The 16,404-nt window shown below is 42.6% G+C and overlaps 2 protein-coding genes across 3 annotated transcripts; both read left to right on the top strand.

Annotated features, from left to right (window-relative positions):
* The first annotated feature begins 561 nt into the window (after positions 1–561).
* Positions 562–9,003, top strand: LOC113017430 (magnesium transporter protein 1-like). 2 transcript variants are annotated; one of them, XM_026160574.1, is made up of 10 exons: positions 562–1,115; positions 1,537–1,706; positions 1,788–1,905; positions 2,368–2,508; positions 2,651–2,791; positions 5,740–5,829; positions 6,340–6,403; positions 8,262–8,336; positions 8,647–8,737; positions 8,841–9,003. In XM_026160574.1, the coding sequence occupies exons 1-10, from the start codon at positions 1,020–1,022 to the stop codon at positions 8,854–8,856; spliced, it is 1,002 nt and encodes a 333-aa protein (XP_026016359.1). In that variant the 5' UTR covers positions 562–1,019; the 3' UTR covers positions 8,857–9,003. The 2 variants fall into 2 exon arrangements, with proteins under 2 accessions (XP_026016359.1, XP_026016360.1); XM_026160575.1 differs by having other exon boundaries at positions 564–1,100.
* A 1,676-nt stretch (positions 9,004–10,679) lies between these two features.
* On the top strand, positions 10,680–13,227 carry LOC113017428 (immunoglobulin-binding protein 1-like). Its single transcript, XM_026160569.1, has 2 exons — positions 10,680–11,210; positions 12,802–13,227. The coding sequence occupies exons 1-2, from the start codon at positions 10,734–10,736 to the stop codon at positions 13,210–13,212; spliced, it is 888 nt and encodes a 295-aa protein (XP_026016354.1). The 5' UTR covers positions 10,680–10,733; the 3' UTR covers positions 13,213–13,227.
* Positions 13,228–16,404: the final 3,177 nt, after the last annotated feature.

The following is a 16,404-nucleotide window of genomic DNA, read 5'->3' on the forward strand; positions in this document are numbered from 1 at the left end:
GGATCTGTTCATACGCTAGAACATTTTGGAAAGACTTCAGTAGATTCATTGCTGGACATCTCTATAAAGACTTTACTGTGAAATGGGAAAATCTTGTATTTTGTTTCTTTCGAAGGCAAAAAAAAGAAGATGTTTACTTTATAATAAACTTGTTAGTTATCTTAGCTAAATTTTATTTTCACAAATGCAAATACAGTAACAAAAAACCTAATTTTAAACATTACTATAATGATGTTTTATGTTACATAAAATTGATTAGTGGATCACTTAACAAAAAGGCTATGAAAACTATTACTATTTGTAGTAATTACAAATTATTTGAATGTTTGTAATTCTTTGTATTACACCCCCTGGCATATGTTAATTTTGTTCTGATTGTATACATGTTCTGTATACTGTTTCTTAATAAAGTTTAATATTAAAAAAAAAAAAAAAAATAGGCTTAACTTTCCGGGAGCTGCGACAGTTGGTACCGCTGCCGAAAACTGTGGCGGTGACAGGAAAACGGGACGCGGTGTCGTGAGTATCCGCACCGGTGATAGAGTTAAGCCGAGCGGTGAAACTGAAGTTGTGGGGAAGGTTGTGGATTGTCCCACGAACTGCAGTCTTTACCAAAGGCAACCGTATCCTAACTTTTGTACACGCATTGCGTCACGTCTACAAAGTCGGCTAGCTAGCGAACGTTTGCAGAATATTTCCTATTCACTATTATTGATTAGGTCACAGCACACTAAACTCGTCAGTGGATTACATCAGAAGTACGGAGAAATTCGTACGTAGGAATGCTGTTTTGAGGTATCCTTACTCCAGGTACCTGGCTCTGCAGCACAGCTGTAGGTGGCGGCAATGAGCAGCTTGTTTCAAATCGGTTTTTGAAACGAAGAAGAGAGAAACCAGAAGGAAGGACTGCTCTCTGTGTGATTGGCTGAGATGTGACCAATGGAAAGCTGACAGGATATTATCGCGTGTTCGCGAGCGCGCGCGCGTGTGTTTGGTAGTAGTGTGGATAGTGCAGCAGAATGTTAGGAAAAGTTTTGACTTCGCTGCTTCTTCTCGCGGTCTTCTTCTATGAACCCGCGGAGGCGCAGAAGAAGAAAGAGGTGATGTCTTCAGTGGTGTGTAGCCAAGGAAGTTGTTAAACTTTGGAGGGAGTTTTTCCAACTTCGTCAAAGTTGCACGTCGTCTGTTTCCGCATCATTCTTGGTAGCTAGCTTAAGCTAACAGCTGCTAGAAAGAGCTCCGTTACTCATTATCTAAAGTAGTTTTAGCAGTTACAGCAGTAGCTTAAATAACATGCTAATTTCATCAGACAGCATTAGTTTGATCACAGTTGTTAGCTCCGACTAACCCAATTACTGGTTGTAAACTTGACTGGGCGTTATTAAACCGGAAATGAATTAAACATTAATTACCTTTATTCTAACGCCTAAATGGCGCGTTTAACTGAACGAAAATAAAATGCATAGACAATAGAAAGACGTTTGTTTTTGCTACTGGAGCTTTAGCAGTTGTGTTGGTGTCTTTGTGTGTGTGTAGACTCTGCTGTCAGAGAAGGTGACGCAGATGATGGAGTGGGCCTCCAAACGATCAGTCATCAAAATGAATGGAGATAAGTTTCGTCGTTTTGTCAAGGCTCCCCCTAGAAACTACTCAGTGGTCATCATGTTTACAGCACTGCAGCCACAGAGACAATGTGGAGTGTGCAGGTAACAAGTAGCAACAGGAAGAACATGCACTGCTTTTATTCCAGCTTGCATTTGTGACTTTAAAACATGTTTCCTTTTCAGGCAAGCTGATGAGGAGTTCCAGGTGCTGGCTAACTCCTGGCGTTTTTCTTCTGCCTTTACCAATAAAGTCTTTTTTGCGTCAGTCGACTTTGATGAAGGATCAGATGTGTTTCAGATGGTGAGACATTTTATTCTGTTTTCATGCATTTAAAAACATCTCAGTCAGGCCAACTTGTGTATATATAATGAAGCAATCTCAGAGAAACTTTGTAATTTTATAATAATTTAATGCTGGCACTCATTTGGTTTAATGAAAACATGTTTTTTCTTCATAAAATCATGAATAAAATGAGTGGTTAGATCGCAGACTGCTTCAGTTATTTTAATATTATCACACTTTCGTTTTGTACAATACATTTGTTTAAACAAATTTAGTTGACCTAAAAATGTGTGCAGTGTTCAACCCCTGGGCTGTTTCCCTGTTGTGTTTGCATGTTCGCCCTGTACCTTTGTCTGTAGTAAAAGATGATAAATATTAGAACATATTTGATTACATTTAATCAGACATCCAAAAGGAGTCTAACTTGTTAAATCCCATCACTACACGTATCTAATCTTCTGATTCTCTCTGTATTTTCAGCTGAATATGAATTCTGCCCCAACATTCCTCCATTTCCCATCCAAAGGAAAACCTCGAAGGCCTGATACGTATGAGCTCCAGGTCCGAGGCTTCGCGGCTGAGCAGCTGGCTAGATGGGTGGCAGACAGAACTGATGTACAAGTAAGTGTCAAACGTTTCAATGAGATCAGTGAAGATGTTTGCAATAAAATGAATTCAGACTTCTAATTAAGGCAAACAAACACATTCAAACACGGGCATGGTGAGAGCCTCTGGAGTCTACTCTCATGTTTGTGTGTTTCAGATCCGTGTCATTCGTCCTCCCAACTATGCAGGGCCTCTCCTGCTGGGATTCCTTCTGGCTGTGATTGGTGGACTTGCATATCTACGAAGACACAATTTAGAGTTTCTCTTCAACACAAATGTCTGGGCCTTCTCCGCACTGGTAAAAACTACCATCATATACACACACATGCTGAAATGCTTATTTGCTTTTTCTCTGGTGATCCAAGTTCAGAAAAAAAAGATCAAAATCTTCTGTCGTCCATCTCCACACCATGTCCAAATGCACGTCAGATAGCCTTATAGTGTTGTGAAATGTGACGGTATACATGGGTGTGCACATTATCTGTGGCTCAATACAAGTCACACCACAAACGAGACAGAAACAAAGTAGATCTGCTGTAGCAGGTGTAGCTCTCCTGTGGGCGCTTTCCTCCAGTTACTGTAAGAACTGTATTCTACATTAGTGTGCAGAAGTCTTGACTTTGTTTTGCTTCCATAAAGCCAGACTTTCAGTTCTCCGAGCTGTCTTTTGTTTCAGGGTTTCTTTAGACACTGGCTGCTTTTTCAATCGTTTTTGGTTCAGTACTTGTACCTGACAGTTTTCAGAGGACTTAACACTGGCTTATGTATAAAAAAAAGGCATCTAGCTCAAAAGATTAACCTTTGTTGTGTCTACACAGACGAATGATCCAATAATCCCGGCACTTTGCTGCTACCAGCCTGTTGCAATAATACATTTCCCCCAAAAGATGACTCCCAAAGAGCTATTAGCCAAACGCTTGGATATGTCAGCATCTTTTTCTAATTTTGTAGAACAAAATAATATTGTAAAAGTATACATTCATTACAATGACATAGGAGCAGGCACCGGTTTGTGGAAGGTGACGTGTTAAATACAGTGGCCAAGCTGTCATTGTATTTTACAGTGGGTGGAGGAATTTTGCCCCACCACAATCACATGACACCGCTTCCTTTTGGTGTGAAGGAGAGCCTGTTTGAGTTGGGTGACACTGCAACAAGAAGCCGGAGTCAGAAACAGATTTTTCCTTGTCTGTCCGGGCGCCCCGAGCGGAGCGATCAGCACTATTTTATCCAATAAAATCATCGTTCTCTTCCCAATCACATGCAGACGCTCTACATGCCAGTCAAGTCACAAACGTGTTTCTTAGTGACGCACGAACAGGAATCCAATCAGCACGATGTGGGGAGGACATGACTGTGTTTCAATAAGAAACCTGTTTGTGGAGGGATGTGCATGTGGTGCCTGTAATTGTGAACTGCTTAGTTTTAGGTGGGAAAAGAGAGACTGTGATTTCATTCAGTAGTGTTGGTTGCATGTCGTGTTCTGCTCTGACAGCTGATTGTGTGCCTCTGCAGTGTGAACATGGACCGTGAGTTTTAACATAAAACTCACTGTTGCAGCCAGCGACAGCACAAACTCGACCCTCCAGGCCTCCACGGTGCAGGTTTATACATGTAGTGTTTCAGGTCCAACAAGAAATACAAACATGCAAGTCACAACAATCTAAAGAGCCTAGAAATGTTAAAGAAAGAGACGGAGCTTCAACCATTCGAGTAATTCAAGCAGTTGTTTAACACAGTGTGCTTCACTGACACGTGTGACTAAACACAGACCTGTAATACAAACGTATTTAGGAGCAGCATGTGAGTAAAAAGTCTGACATTAAGCAAACACAGTCTCTAGTTTTTCAATAAAAAGGGCAAAATAATTTCCAGGCACTGGGTATCATTAAAATTGTGACAGATGATTTTCATGACAGAGAACTGAACAAAATGCAGCTAATGTGCGAAGAAGGGCTTGATGTGTCCTGAAGATCACTCAAAGAGATCACTCAAAGAGATCGCTCAAAGAGATCACTCAAAGAGATCGCTCAAAGAGATCGCTCAAGAGATCGCACAAAGAGATCGCACAAAGAGATCGCTCAAGAGATCACTCAAAGAGATCGCTCAAAGAGATCACTCAAAGAGATCGCTCAAAGAGATCGCTCAAAGAGATCGCTCAAAGAGATCGCTCAAAGAGATCGCTCAAAGAGATCGCTCAAAGAGATCACTCAAAGAGATCACAAAAGAGATCGCTCAAAGAGATCGCTCAAAGAGATCGCTCAAAGAGATCGCACAAAGAGATCGCACAAAGAGATCGCTCAAAGAGATCGCTCAAAGAGATCGCTCAAAGAGATTGCAAAAAGAGATCACAAAAGAGATCGCTCAAAGAGATTGCTCAAAGAGATTGCTCAAAGAGATCACAAAAAGAGATCGCTCAAAGAGATCACTCAAAGAGATCGCACAAAGAGATCGCTCAAAGAGATCGCTCAAAGAGATCGCACAAAGAGATCGCTCAAAGAGATCGCTCAAAGAGATCGCACAAAGAGATCGCACAAAGAGATCGCTCAAAGAGATCGCTCAAAGAGATCGCACAAAGAGATCGCTCAAAGAGATCGCTCAAAGAGATCGCACAAAGAGATCGCTCAAAGAGATCGCTCAAAGAGATCGCACAAAGAGATCGCTCAAAGAGATCGCTCAAAGAGATCGCTCAAAGAGATCGCTCAAAGAGATCGCTCAAAGAGATCGCACAAAGAGATCGCACAAAGAGATCGCACTGTGTTTAAAAGTAAAGGTGGTCATACCAAATATTGGCTTTCAGACTCGTTAGAATATGTAACTGTACTATATACTGCATGACTTTGTGTTTACAATTCCATTTCAATATTCAATATTCTGGTTTTGTTAGCAAAAGATAAAGAAATGGCGGCGCTCAAGACTTTTGCACAGTACTATACATGCATGTGATTCAGTGTAACTGGTGCAGTACATCGGATGAGCTGGGAAGGACCAACTGTCAGTTTAATTCTGTACGTTTGATATATAATGATCATAAAACAAACTCTTTCTCCATAGATTTTGGAAACACTTGCCTGGAATAATCTGGAGACGGTGGAAACAACCGGAGAGCTGTTTCCTTTTTGTTTTTTTTGTGATAAAATGTGTGAACAAGTGAACCTCTTACAGTCAAATGAGATGTTTTTGTTCACGTAAAACACCCAACAGCTCCTACGTCTTTGTGTTTTACGCATCTTATTTGTGTTTCAGTGCTTTGTCCTGGTCATGACCTCAGGCCAGATGTGGAACCACATCAGAGGACCACCTTATGCTCACAAAAACCCCAGCACAGGACAAGTTGTAAGACACACATACACTTCACTCATGTCACTAATATAACATGTTGGCTCCAACAGAGTTACTACAACTATTTAACAACGTAACAACTTAACTGACGTGTGTCGCTGTGAGCTGACTGAAGTGGTCAGGAGATGACATCATCATGACCATGAATGTCATGCAGGTTACCGTGCTGAATGATTGGACGACACGTCTTTAATGACTCGCGCTGAATTTTATTTTGGATTTTCTTTATTCCACACATGGCCTCACACATATAGACTAGTCAGTAGAAATAAATAAAGGAAGTATAAAGTTGTAGTGAATAATGATCACTAACGAGAAACGAATCCGTCTTAAAAGATTAAAAGTTGTGATCCTGTGTGGAGAAAATCCCAAATAAACTCATATTTGTTAGAGAGCACGCAGTGATGGGTTAATAAAGGTGTGCGCTGGTCACCCTGACACTCATGGCCACATTTACTGCATGTAATCTTTTGACCAGTCTAAGATGTGACTGTGTGTTTTCAGAGTTACATCCACGGCAGCAGTCAGGCACAGTTCGTGGCAGAGACGCACATCGTCCTCCTCTTCAGTATCCTTCAGCTTTCTGCAGATGAACACTTGTGTGGCCGTGTCCACTAAACACACACACTCTGTCAGCTCAACAACCTTCCATGGATAACAACGGCTTCCCTCTGCACCAAACACATGATCTCCTTTTTAACATATTGGGCCATTTTTTTAAAAATTCTGTTTTCTGCCACTTGTGCGGGGCCGGGTCACGCAGGCGGCAGCCTAAGCTGTCAGTCCGAGACCTCCCTCTCACAGCCACCTCCTGCAGCTTCTCCAGGGCCACACTGAGGTGTTCCCAGGCCAGATCTCGGGCATGTCCTGGGTCTGCCCCGGGGCCTCCCTTTGGTGGGACACAGGGGATTTCAGCCATGTCTCTTAGTTGTCTAACTTATGCATGTTTGACAGAATCACAGGCTGTGATCAGCACACCTGTCTCCACTGTTGAAATAACTTCACGGCCCACAGTGTAGCTGTGACACGAAGCACCTTTGTAGCTTTCTCATGTTTCTCAGTTTGATGTGCGACATTATTCTGAATTAGCACATCAAACTGTAAACACCACCTGTGTTATTCCAAAATCCAATACAGACACTTTTTGCCTCAAAAGTTTACACACAGGAAAAAGTGAAAGTTTGCTAGCAGCTCTTTCTTCTCAAGCACCATTCGATTTTATTAAAAGTGTTGGTTTACAGCCATTTTCAAATCTGTCCGGAGGGATTCAGCCACGTTCAGATCTGGGCTCCTGCTCTGCTGCTCGAGAGTATTTTACAGAGTGGTCCTGAACCCACTCCTTGTCCTATTGGAAGCTCAGCCTACCCCAGTCGGAGGTCCAGAGCGCTCTGGAGTTGGCTATCATCATCGTGTCTGTAGATGCATCTTTCCTCGACCCTGACTGTCTCCCAGTTTCTGTTGCTAAAGTTTATCCCCACACTGTGATGCTGCCACCACCAGGCTCCATTGTAGGGATGGCACCGTCCAGGCGGTGCCCGTTTTCCTCCAGACATGACCTTTGGGATTCAGGCCAGGACTTCAGGCTCTGTTTAATCAGAGAACTATGTTCCTGGTCTGAGAGTCTTTCTGGTGGCTTTGGTCCAACTCCTGACAGGTTGTCCTGTGCCTTTCACCCAGGGGTGTCGCTACTAAGACCCTTCTGTCCCGATCAGTCAGCTTGGCCGGGCAGCCAGCTGTAGGAAGAGTCCTTGTGGTTCCAGGTTCTTCCATTTACTGATGATGGAGAAAACGTCGCTCATTAAGACCTTCAGTGCTGTAGAAATGTTTCTGTACACTCACCCAGAGCTAAGCCTCACTACTGTCTACAGACCACTGCTTGGACTTGGTGCATGTCAGAGTGTGTGCCTTTACCACAGCTGGGCCTCAGTCACATAGTAAAGCAGCAGAAACAGGACACGCTGCTTAACTTCGACTTTCATGCCAAATAAATAATTTTGTACATGTGATAGTTTTGGGTTTTTAATTTTGCATAAATTTGCAAGAATTTCCAGCAGACTTTCTTCACTTGGTCGTTTTGGGCCACTGTGTGCAGAAGCTTTTTCAGGGATGAGCTCTGTGTGCAGCAGTGCTGTGTCAGCTGCAGGAAGCCAAGATGCAGCACAATGATTCCATTAAATGTTAGTGGTGATTCATATCTGAGTATATTTTTTAAATTGATTACATTTTTCCCCTGGAGGTACACGGAGAACAGCTGGGCCCTGTCCCAGTGGCTCAGGCCTTTGTTCCTGCTCCATTTCCTGGCAGAGTCTTGGTTCTCGTAGCCTTGTCTGTGTTTATTTCTGGGGTGAATGGTGGTAATAAGGTAAAAGCTTGGCTGTGAGTAGATGGATGCTATGAACTCGTTCAACCCTTGACCCAGCTGTCAGATGCGGCTGTTACCATGGGAATAGTTCTACTGTGTGAAGCTGCTACTTCAGACATGGATATTGGAAAGAGAAAGAGTACGTGTACACACACACACACACACACACACACACACAGATTGTGTCTTCGGGTTGTCTAAGATCATTTTCCAACAGAGAGCAACAAGAACATCTCAGTTGTACGTGCATTCCTGTGTATGATCCAAGTTCTTCTGACCTCAGAGCATCTGTGTACGAATATAGAAAACACAAACACTCCACAGTTTCCAGATAATAACTTTGTCTAACCCAACCTTCTCTAAACCAGTCAGTAAATCATCGTCCCTGAGTTTGTTTACTTGTCTGCATCATGCATAAGGAGGTATAATGGCAGAACCCTGCGTGTCAGTTATGTGTGTTGCAGGTATCGGTCTAGTTATGCTGTTCTTCAGTTGGTTGCTGTCGATCTTCAGAGCCAAGTACCATGGATATCCATACAGGTGTGAACATGTTAATGTTGGATTCTCCTGTTTAATCGACTGCGACCGGCTCAGATGGTGCTTTGTGTCGTATGGACTGAAAGTTGTCTCGTCTCTGTTGCAGCTTCCTGATGAGTTAGTGCTGATCAGCTCCTCCAGAGTCAGAGCAAGTATAAGTCGGAGGACAGACGTGCTGCAGGGTGCTGTCCACAGCATCTTTGATGAAAAACTGTTTGCCAAGCCATGATTGTCCTCTGATCTGTTTAATAAAGTCAGTACATCATATACATACGGTGCCTTTTACAATATCACAAGTGGTTCCTTTACAACAACAGAGCTCTGATCGCTGCTGTGCAACATGAACAGTCGTGTACCAAAAGATGTCTTCTTGGTCTGAACTTGGGCCAAATTGTTTGATTTGTGATTCATTTCTAACCTGCAGACTGTGTTTTTGTCTTAAAGTGCAGACATGAGTCAGGACTGTTTAGTTCTTGTTGCTGAGACCTCAGCAGACATTAGTCTGTTGTTGCTGTGACTCTTAGGATCCAGCAGCAGTACTCTGTGTGCTATTTGTACTAAAAAGGTTTTGTTCAAACATCAGTTGAGACATATATGGATCTGTTGGTGCACTTACACGTTTCTTTTTATGTACAAATGCTTCCCTCCTTTAGTAATACTCTGCTTGGTTTTTACTGAGTTTGTACACTTGTGTTGCAGTTAGGCAAACAGTCAACAGAGAGCATAGTTTTGATTTTAAACCCACATTTAAATTTAAATGTGATATTTGATTTATTTGCCGGAGTAACTGTTAAAGTTAGCTCTGTTTCTGGAACAGAAACGCTTCCTGTGTTTGGGGTTAACAAACTAAACCTGTTGTCGGCATCACGGCCCTCACATGTAAAATATGATCTGTAGAAACAAAAGTTACTTTCATTACATGGCTCAGTAAAATCCCATAATCAGTAATCATTGGTGTCTTATTATTGTGATCACGGCCCTTTTGTTTTAAATGGAAAATGTCAGATTGATGAAAATATGTTTGTACTTTGTTGTCAAGCTAACTGTTCATACTTCTTTCCAAATGGGCCTTATCTGCAGAGCATGATGGGACGCATGTGTCTTCATGTGTGTGTACATGAGGACTGGGAGAAGGTTGCATTTTGTGTGTGGTGTTTTAAATGTGTGTTATCAAGTTCAACAAAGAGGGAATATTTGATCAGAGCTGACTGTTGCTGATATTAAAGTGTCGTAACTGAGGATCAGTGTGTGTCATAGACACTTTGTGTGTGTGCGTGTGTGTGTGTGGTCATCAGACTTTACTGAAACTACCTGAGTCAGTCTGAAAGTGTTACTGGTTTAGTTTCTCAGACATGGATTAAGAGGCACATTTCTGCTGCAGTCAAACGTAACACATGATTTCTGGTATTTTTACTGTATAATTCCACATATCGCTTCAGAAAACAGATGTCAGTGTGACACTTTAATATTTTCATAGTTATATCAATAAGGCGCCTACACAGAGAAACCTTATGAACACTATCTCGGTTGGCTGCTCCCTCTAACCATATCATACATTATTAGTACTGTATGCTGCTCAGTAACATTCAACATTTATTATTTACCATTTCCAGTTCTGTAATTTTTAGTTAAAATAAATAATAAAAAGTCTTAATAAAAATCTAATCAGCTATGACAGTTAAGTGGACAAAGTATAACAAAAGGTCCAGTTGGGGAAATAAATCTTGTTTCTTGGCCTTTACACAGTAATTGCTACAGTGCTGAACAGGACAGACAAAATACAAAAAACATTAATAATTAATTAATATTATGGAGTTAATATTATTTATAAAAGCTTTTTTCACCCTTCGGGTCAGATTATGAGCGACTATAGAGAGACTGTAGTATATTTTTATTTCGTAAGTCTTGCGTGTTATTTTAACGTTTGCCTGCAGGAGGCGGTAATACTGAACTACACTAAAAACAGAAGAAGAAGAACGAACCCGGAAAATATTGCAAGATGGCGGAATCGGAGAACAGCAACAGTGTTAGACAGCCATTAAATGTGGACGCAGAACCGCTTAAATTATCAGAGTTGTTAGATCGTGGTTGGAAAATATTCGAGGAGGTCGACAGCACAAACGAGCCTCTTGGCTCAAACAGTATTCAGGTGAAAGTTAAGCGCGGGGTTCAAATGTTAGAGGAAGCCTCCCGGATGGTCGCTCAGCTCGACTTGTTTAGTCGCAACGAAGAGCTCGAGGAGATCGCCACGGCAGACCTGAAGTACCTGCTGCTGCCCGCTTTGTTAGGAGCTCTGACCATGAAGCAGACCACCCGGGACAAACGGTTGGAAATAGTCCAGACGGCCCGCGCTTACTTTATGGATTTTTTAAGGAGATGTGACGAGTATAAGGTGTCACCGTTTAAACTGCCAGACTCCACGGGTGAAAAAGCACGGCCTGACGGAGGGTCAGAAGATGGAAACGCTAAAGCTAATGTAAGTACCTAACTAAGAGCAAGTAAATAGCAAATGAGCTAACCCTCCGGCTGTGTTCATAAACACTACCCACTCAGCTTGGTCGTGGTCAGAACTGGTCAGCAGCAGATGGGTGGGTTTGTTTCTCACTAACATCCGTTCTTGTCATGAGCGTTTCCTGTATCCTCAGTGGGTTTTTCGTGTAGAATTGAAAGTACACTCTGGGATAAATAATTGATTATTAAGCGTTTATTATTTTTGTGCTGGGATTCTGTTCATCTGGACGTTTTCAGTGGGAGAAACGTTTCGTCATCATCCAGGTGACGTCTTCAGTCTCAGCTGACTGCAGGTTTCAACCTTACATTTGCATAATGACCCACCGGAGTGGGTTTAGAAAAAAGTCCCGCTCAGTGTATCAGTTAGATCACATCATCCCAATTTCGAAATGCAAAAGCATTTTTAATCAAATAATTACAGCCTCGTTTAATTTAAGCACCACTGCAGCTGATTGTATATCAGTGATTAAGTTTCAGTGATTTTTATGCGTCGTTACTTTGTGTGAATCCGGGAACATCCTTCATTGGTAGCTTTCAGAGGACTGATCTCCACAGGACAAAGTGTGCTTCAGTCTATGATTGTGCCAACCAAAGCCAGTTTTCTTCTGAGGAGTTCTCTCCTCTCTGTGTGGAGTTTGCATGTTCTCCCCTGGCTTGTGTGGGTTCTCTCCGGGTACTCCAGCTGAACACTGGGTCAGGTGGCTACTTTGAAGAGTCAGAGGTTTAGGATATATTTTGGTCTATAAACTGATTCCATGATTGCTTTTTTAACTCCAGGTGCTTATTTGTACCATGGTTTAATTTCAGAGTGCAATGAGACATCAAACTGCATCATTCTCAATAGAAAACTGCAAAATTGTGGTGTTTTCAAACTTTTGACCTGTAGTGTATTTCAAAGTGTAAAGACTGTCTCCAGGTGGAAACCAGACGGACCAGATTGTTCTGTAAATATATTTATATTTTCACACATTTTTGACGTTTACAAGTTCTATTTGCATTTCAAGCCACACTGAACACTATGGTGAGAGAGGAGAAATGTTTCTTTGTTTTTAGTTTGTCTACAAAATTGACATTAAAGAAAAGCTGTTGGAGTGAAATCCTCGAGCTGCTGTTCACTTCATGTTAGCGACCAATGAGTTGTGAAGTAAACAACAATTGAACTGATTGGATCAGCCATAAACTGTGTTGTTGGTCTTTGATCTAAATCACTGGTACATCCCTAATCACCTGTGCCTTTGTTTCTGAATGAACTAACACAGCACATTGAACACCTTTACTTTGAACAAGCTGCAGTGTTCATATAACAACAGGTTCTTTCTGTTAACTGCACTGTTAATGAAGGCTGTAAGTCTGGGCTTATTTATGTCACATAAGTCAGTCACAGAAAAGTGTCCGATGGGAACATGTCACCAAGCTCCACAGATTTAAGTCACACAACCAGAAAGTGATGCTTTCTTTAGTTGTTTACATGAAAGCTTCTAAATAACAGAGTTCACCTGTGTGTGATTTGGAGGATGTGTCAATAATGAATCGGTGATGTGTGCTTTTTGTTTCAGTCTTTCCCCGGCCCGACCAACCTGGTTGCTATGGCAGCACAGAGACAAGCTAAAATTGAGCGGTACCGTCAGAAGAAGGAGCTTGAGGCCAAACTGTCTGATGTTCGGAGAGCTGTGGAGACCGGACAAGCTGATGATGAAGTCACCAGAGATTTTTACCTCCTGAATGTCCGAAGATGGGTCGCTGTGTGTTTGGAGGACATAGAGAGCATTGACCAAGAGGTGGAGATACTCAAAAAGATGGATATGTTTAAGGAGAATGCTCCCAAGCAACCCACTCACCCACCCAGGCCCCCCATGAAACCCTTCATCCTCACCAAGGATGCTGTGCAGGTGAGCTGGTTTGTTGTTGTACGACTGATTAAGGTGCATGCAGTCACAAGGTTGCACGTGCAGCCTGGACTCTCTTAATCAGCCTTTATTGTAATTTGCTAAAGTGGTCTGCTCGTTAGTCATCTGTGAGGATGATGCGTCACACAGCTTCAGTGATGTTCAGGGTCTGGGGAGGCCAGTCCATGTCTCATACTGTTGTAACAGTGTCAGCGTGATACGGTTCTTTTTCCCAGTAATGACCCAACACGGATCAAAGCAAAGCTCCAACATGCACAAACATTTGACCTCACAACATGTAATGAATTGGCACAAATGTCTTTGATATGCTGCTTAGTGATGGTGTTCGTGAGAACGCCGTGAGAATCAATAAGTAATACTGATAATGGGATCACTGAATTCTTATCAGTTCCCGACTCCATGTGACTGTAATCCACTGTGACACGTCTCAGTCCATCTGCCCCCTGTTCATGTTTCATTGCTGCACTGACAACATTATTGATGAGCAATAAGAAATAACCAAGAGTTCAGAATGGTCATTTTTCATTGGCCTGTGGAACGTTATGTTCATGCAGTTTTATTAATATGATGCAGTGCTCCCTCGCTATAACGCGCTTCACCTGTGGCAGTCTCGCTGTTTCACAGATTTTTTTTTTTGTGTGTGTGAAATTTCTTTTTCTTTTTGAAACAGCGTATTGTGTCCTGCGTCCTGATTGGCTACGTTCAGCTTGTCACATTTACATAAATCTTCGATCACTAGCAGCGTGACTCTGAAGTGCTGGACTGTATGTTTGTACGTTTTCTCCCCAACAAACAACAGTGTCGATGAAACGTCGTCACCTGCGGGTTCCTTTGGTTTCATTCTGTAATGCTGGACTGATTTTGAACTTTCAGAGCCTGCCTGTCTGAGAAACGAGTATAAAGTGTGTAGTGAGGGCTTTACAGCCTTAAAGCATCTATAGTAATTGTAAAAGATAAAGTTGGCTACTTCGCGGATTTCACTTATCGCAGGTTATTTTTAGAACGTAACTCCCGCGATACGCGAGGCCGCTGTGTTTCATTTCACTAATGTTACAAATCCTTGGAGACAGGCTGGTAGACCTCAGCCTGCTCTGTGGAGGAATCACAGCAACAAGGTGGGACGGCTGCCACCAGCATTCAGCAAGCTACCGAATTTAAACATGGTATCAAACTACGATAACAGTTCATCTGTCTGTTTTATGTAGCATCTGAAGCTTTACTGTAAAAGTTTGAATTATGCCTTCTGTTTGGATCAGGCGTGTCAAACTCACGGCGCAGTTATGTCACGGGTCTGTCAGTATGTGGGACTGAATCTTCAGCCCTGCTGAGGATCCATGCAGGCATGGATGCTCTTTATTTTGATGGACACACCATGCAGCCAATTACACGCAGAGACTGGGATCATACCATTAGTGAAAGAAGGAAGGGGGGCATTGTGAAGACAGCAGGTGTAGTGGTGCAGGCCAGGTGGACAGAGAGACGGGGAGATGGATTTAAACGGTGACGGGATCAAGTGAAAATGCAAAATGAGCAGCACCTGGCTGCATTTCAGTGACGCTGCAAAGCTGAGTGCAGAATGTGTAAAATTAGGAGCTGAAATGATCCCGTTTTTATTTTTGAGCCATTTTTCACTGCGGAGGACAAAAAGGTCTCAAACTTGTCCAGGCCTTAAACCTCACCTGTTCTCCCCAGTGGAAGTCAATCTATAAAGATGAGGCTGAATACAAACTTGTTACAGTTCAGTGTTGAACATTACATCAAACAGAAATGTGTGCATGTACTACACCGACTCAGTGTCGCAATGAGTCTCACAGGTTATTTATCATTCCTGTGGTGCTGATCACCACAAACAAGCAGAACGTTTCAGTGTTTCCTACTGATAAAAACCCTCCTTTATGGCCACTCACACTACACAGAGTCATGACGCATTAGACCAGGGGTGGCCAACCCGCGGCTCTCGAGCCGCATGCGGCTCTTTGCCTGGTTTCATGCGGCTCTTACGTTCATATCAAAGTTTGTGTTTTGATTTTTTTTATGTTGTTGTTTTAAAATGTGCGCGTTCGCTTCGCTTGAGTTCAATACGGTATTTTCATCACTGTGTGTGAGATGAAAATACCGCAAAGTTTCCCAGTAGGAGCAAGTTCGCCCTTAAAATGGCAGGAAAAAAATGCACAGCAAAAAGAAAATATGAAGATGAACACAGGACGTTTTTAACAGAGTGGGAGAGTTTATATTTTTTTGTTGAACGCAATGGTAAGCCATTCTGCCTTATATGTCAGACGTCATTAGCGCATTTCAAAGCTTCAAATCTTCAGCGCCACTTCAGCTCACTCCATGCTAACATCGACCAGGAATTTCCAAAAGGGACTGAACTTCGCAAGCACGAGTTGGCCACTTTGAAAAGTCAGGCAGAAAAGCAGATACAGTTTTTCCAAAAATTTACGAAGCGGTCAGAGACCATAACGCTCGCATCCTATCAGCTGGCTTGGAACATGCCACGGGGTAAACAAGCCATACGATGAAGGGGAGTTCGTTAAAAATGCCTCAGTGATGTTGTTGAGATGCTTGTCTTCCTTGAAAACGACAAATTAAAACGCGTGTATCAGACGTCCAACTGTCCCGCCACACTTGTTGAACACAGAATATCGGACATTAACACGGCTATTGAAACACAGTTGCACTCTGACCTTCAAGCATGTGAGTATTTTAGTGTCGCATTGGATGAGAGTTGTGATATACAAGACAAGCCTCAGTGGGCAATATTTGCACAGTCTGTGTCAAACGATTGTGTGATCAAAGAAGAGCTCCTGGATATTGTGCCATTAAAAGACAGAACCCGTGGCATAGATGTGAAAGAAACCATGATGGCTGCATTTGAAAAAGCAAATCTGCCCATAACGAAATTAACTGCACCGCCACGGATGGAGCACCAGCCATGATGGGATCTGTGAACGGGCTTGTGGGGCTGTGCAAAGCTGACCGAACTATTCCTGACTTTTGGAATTTCCACTGCATCATCCACATGGAGCAACTCGTGTCTAAATCATTGAATTTAGATAACGTCATGAAGCCTGTGATGGAAATCGTCAACTATATCCGCACACATGCGCTTAACCACAGGCAATTCAAGAATCTCATCGCTGAGCTGGACCAAGGGCTTCCAGGTGACCTGCCGCTGCACTGCACTGTGAGGTGGCTGTCAAAAGGCCGGGTACTCTCTCGCTTCTTTGAGCTTTTGGATGCCGTGAAACT

Source organism: Astatotilapia calliptera, unplaced genomic scaffold, assembly GCF_900246225.1.
Source record: "Astatotilapia calliptera unplaced genomic scaffold, fAstCal1.2 U_scaffold_120, whole genome shotgun sequence".
Classification (NCBI taxonomy): Eukaryota; Metazoa; Chordata; class Actinopteri; order Cichliformes; family Cichlidae; genus Astatotilapia; species Astatotilapia calliptera.

Coding starts and splice junctions, on each gene's coding strand:
- LOC113017430 (XM_026160574.1), top strand. CDS start 1,020: ATGTTAGGAAAAGTTTTGACTTCGCTGCTTCTTCTCGCGGTCTTCTTC. Junction 1,116..1,536: donor AAGAGGTGATGTCTTCAGTG/GTGTGTAGCCAA, acceptor GTGTGTGTGTAG/ACTCTGCTGTCAGAGAAGGT. Junction 8,337..8,646: donor GGATATTGGAAAGAGAAAGA/GTACGTGTACAC, acceptor CCTGCGTGTCAG/TTATGTGTGTTGCAGGTATC.
- LOC113017428 (XM_026160569.1), top strand. CDS start 10,734: ATGGCGGAATCGGAGAACAGCAACAGTGTTAGACAGCCATTAAATGTG. Junction 11,211..12,801: donor ATGGAAACGCTAAAGCTAAT/GTAAGTACCTAA, acceptor TTTTTGTTTCAG/TCTTTCCCCGGCCCGACCAA.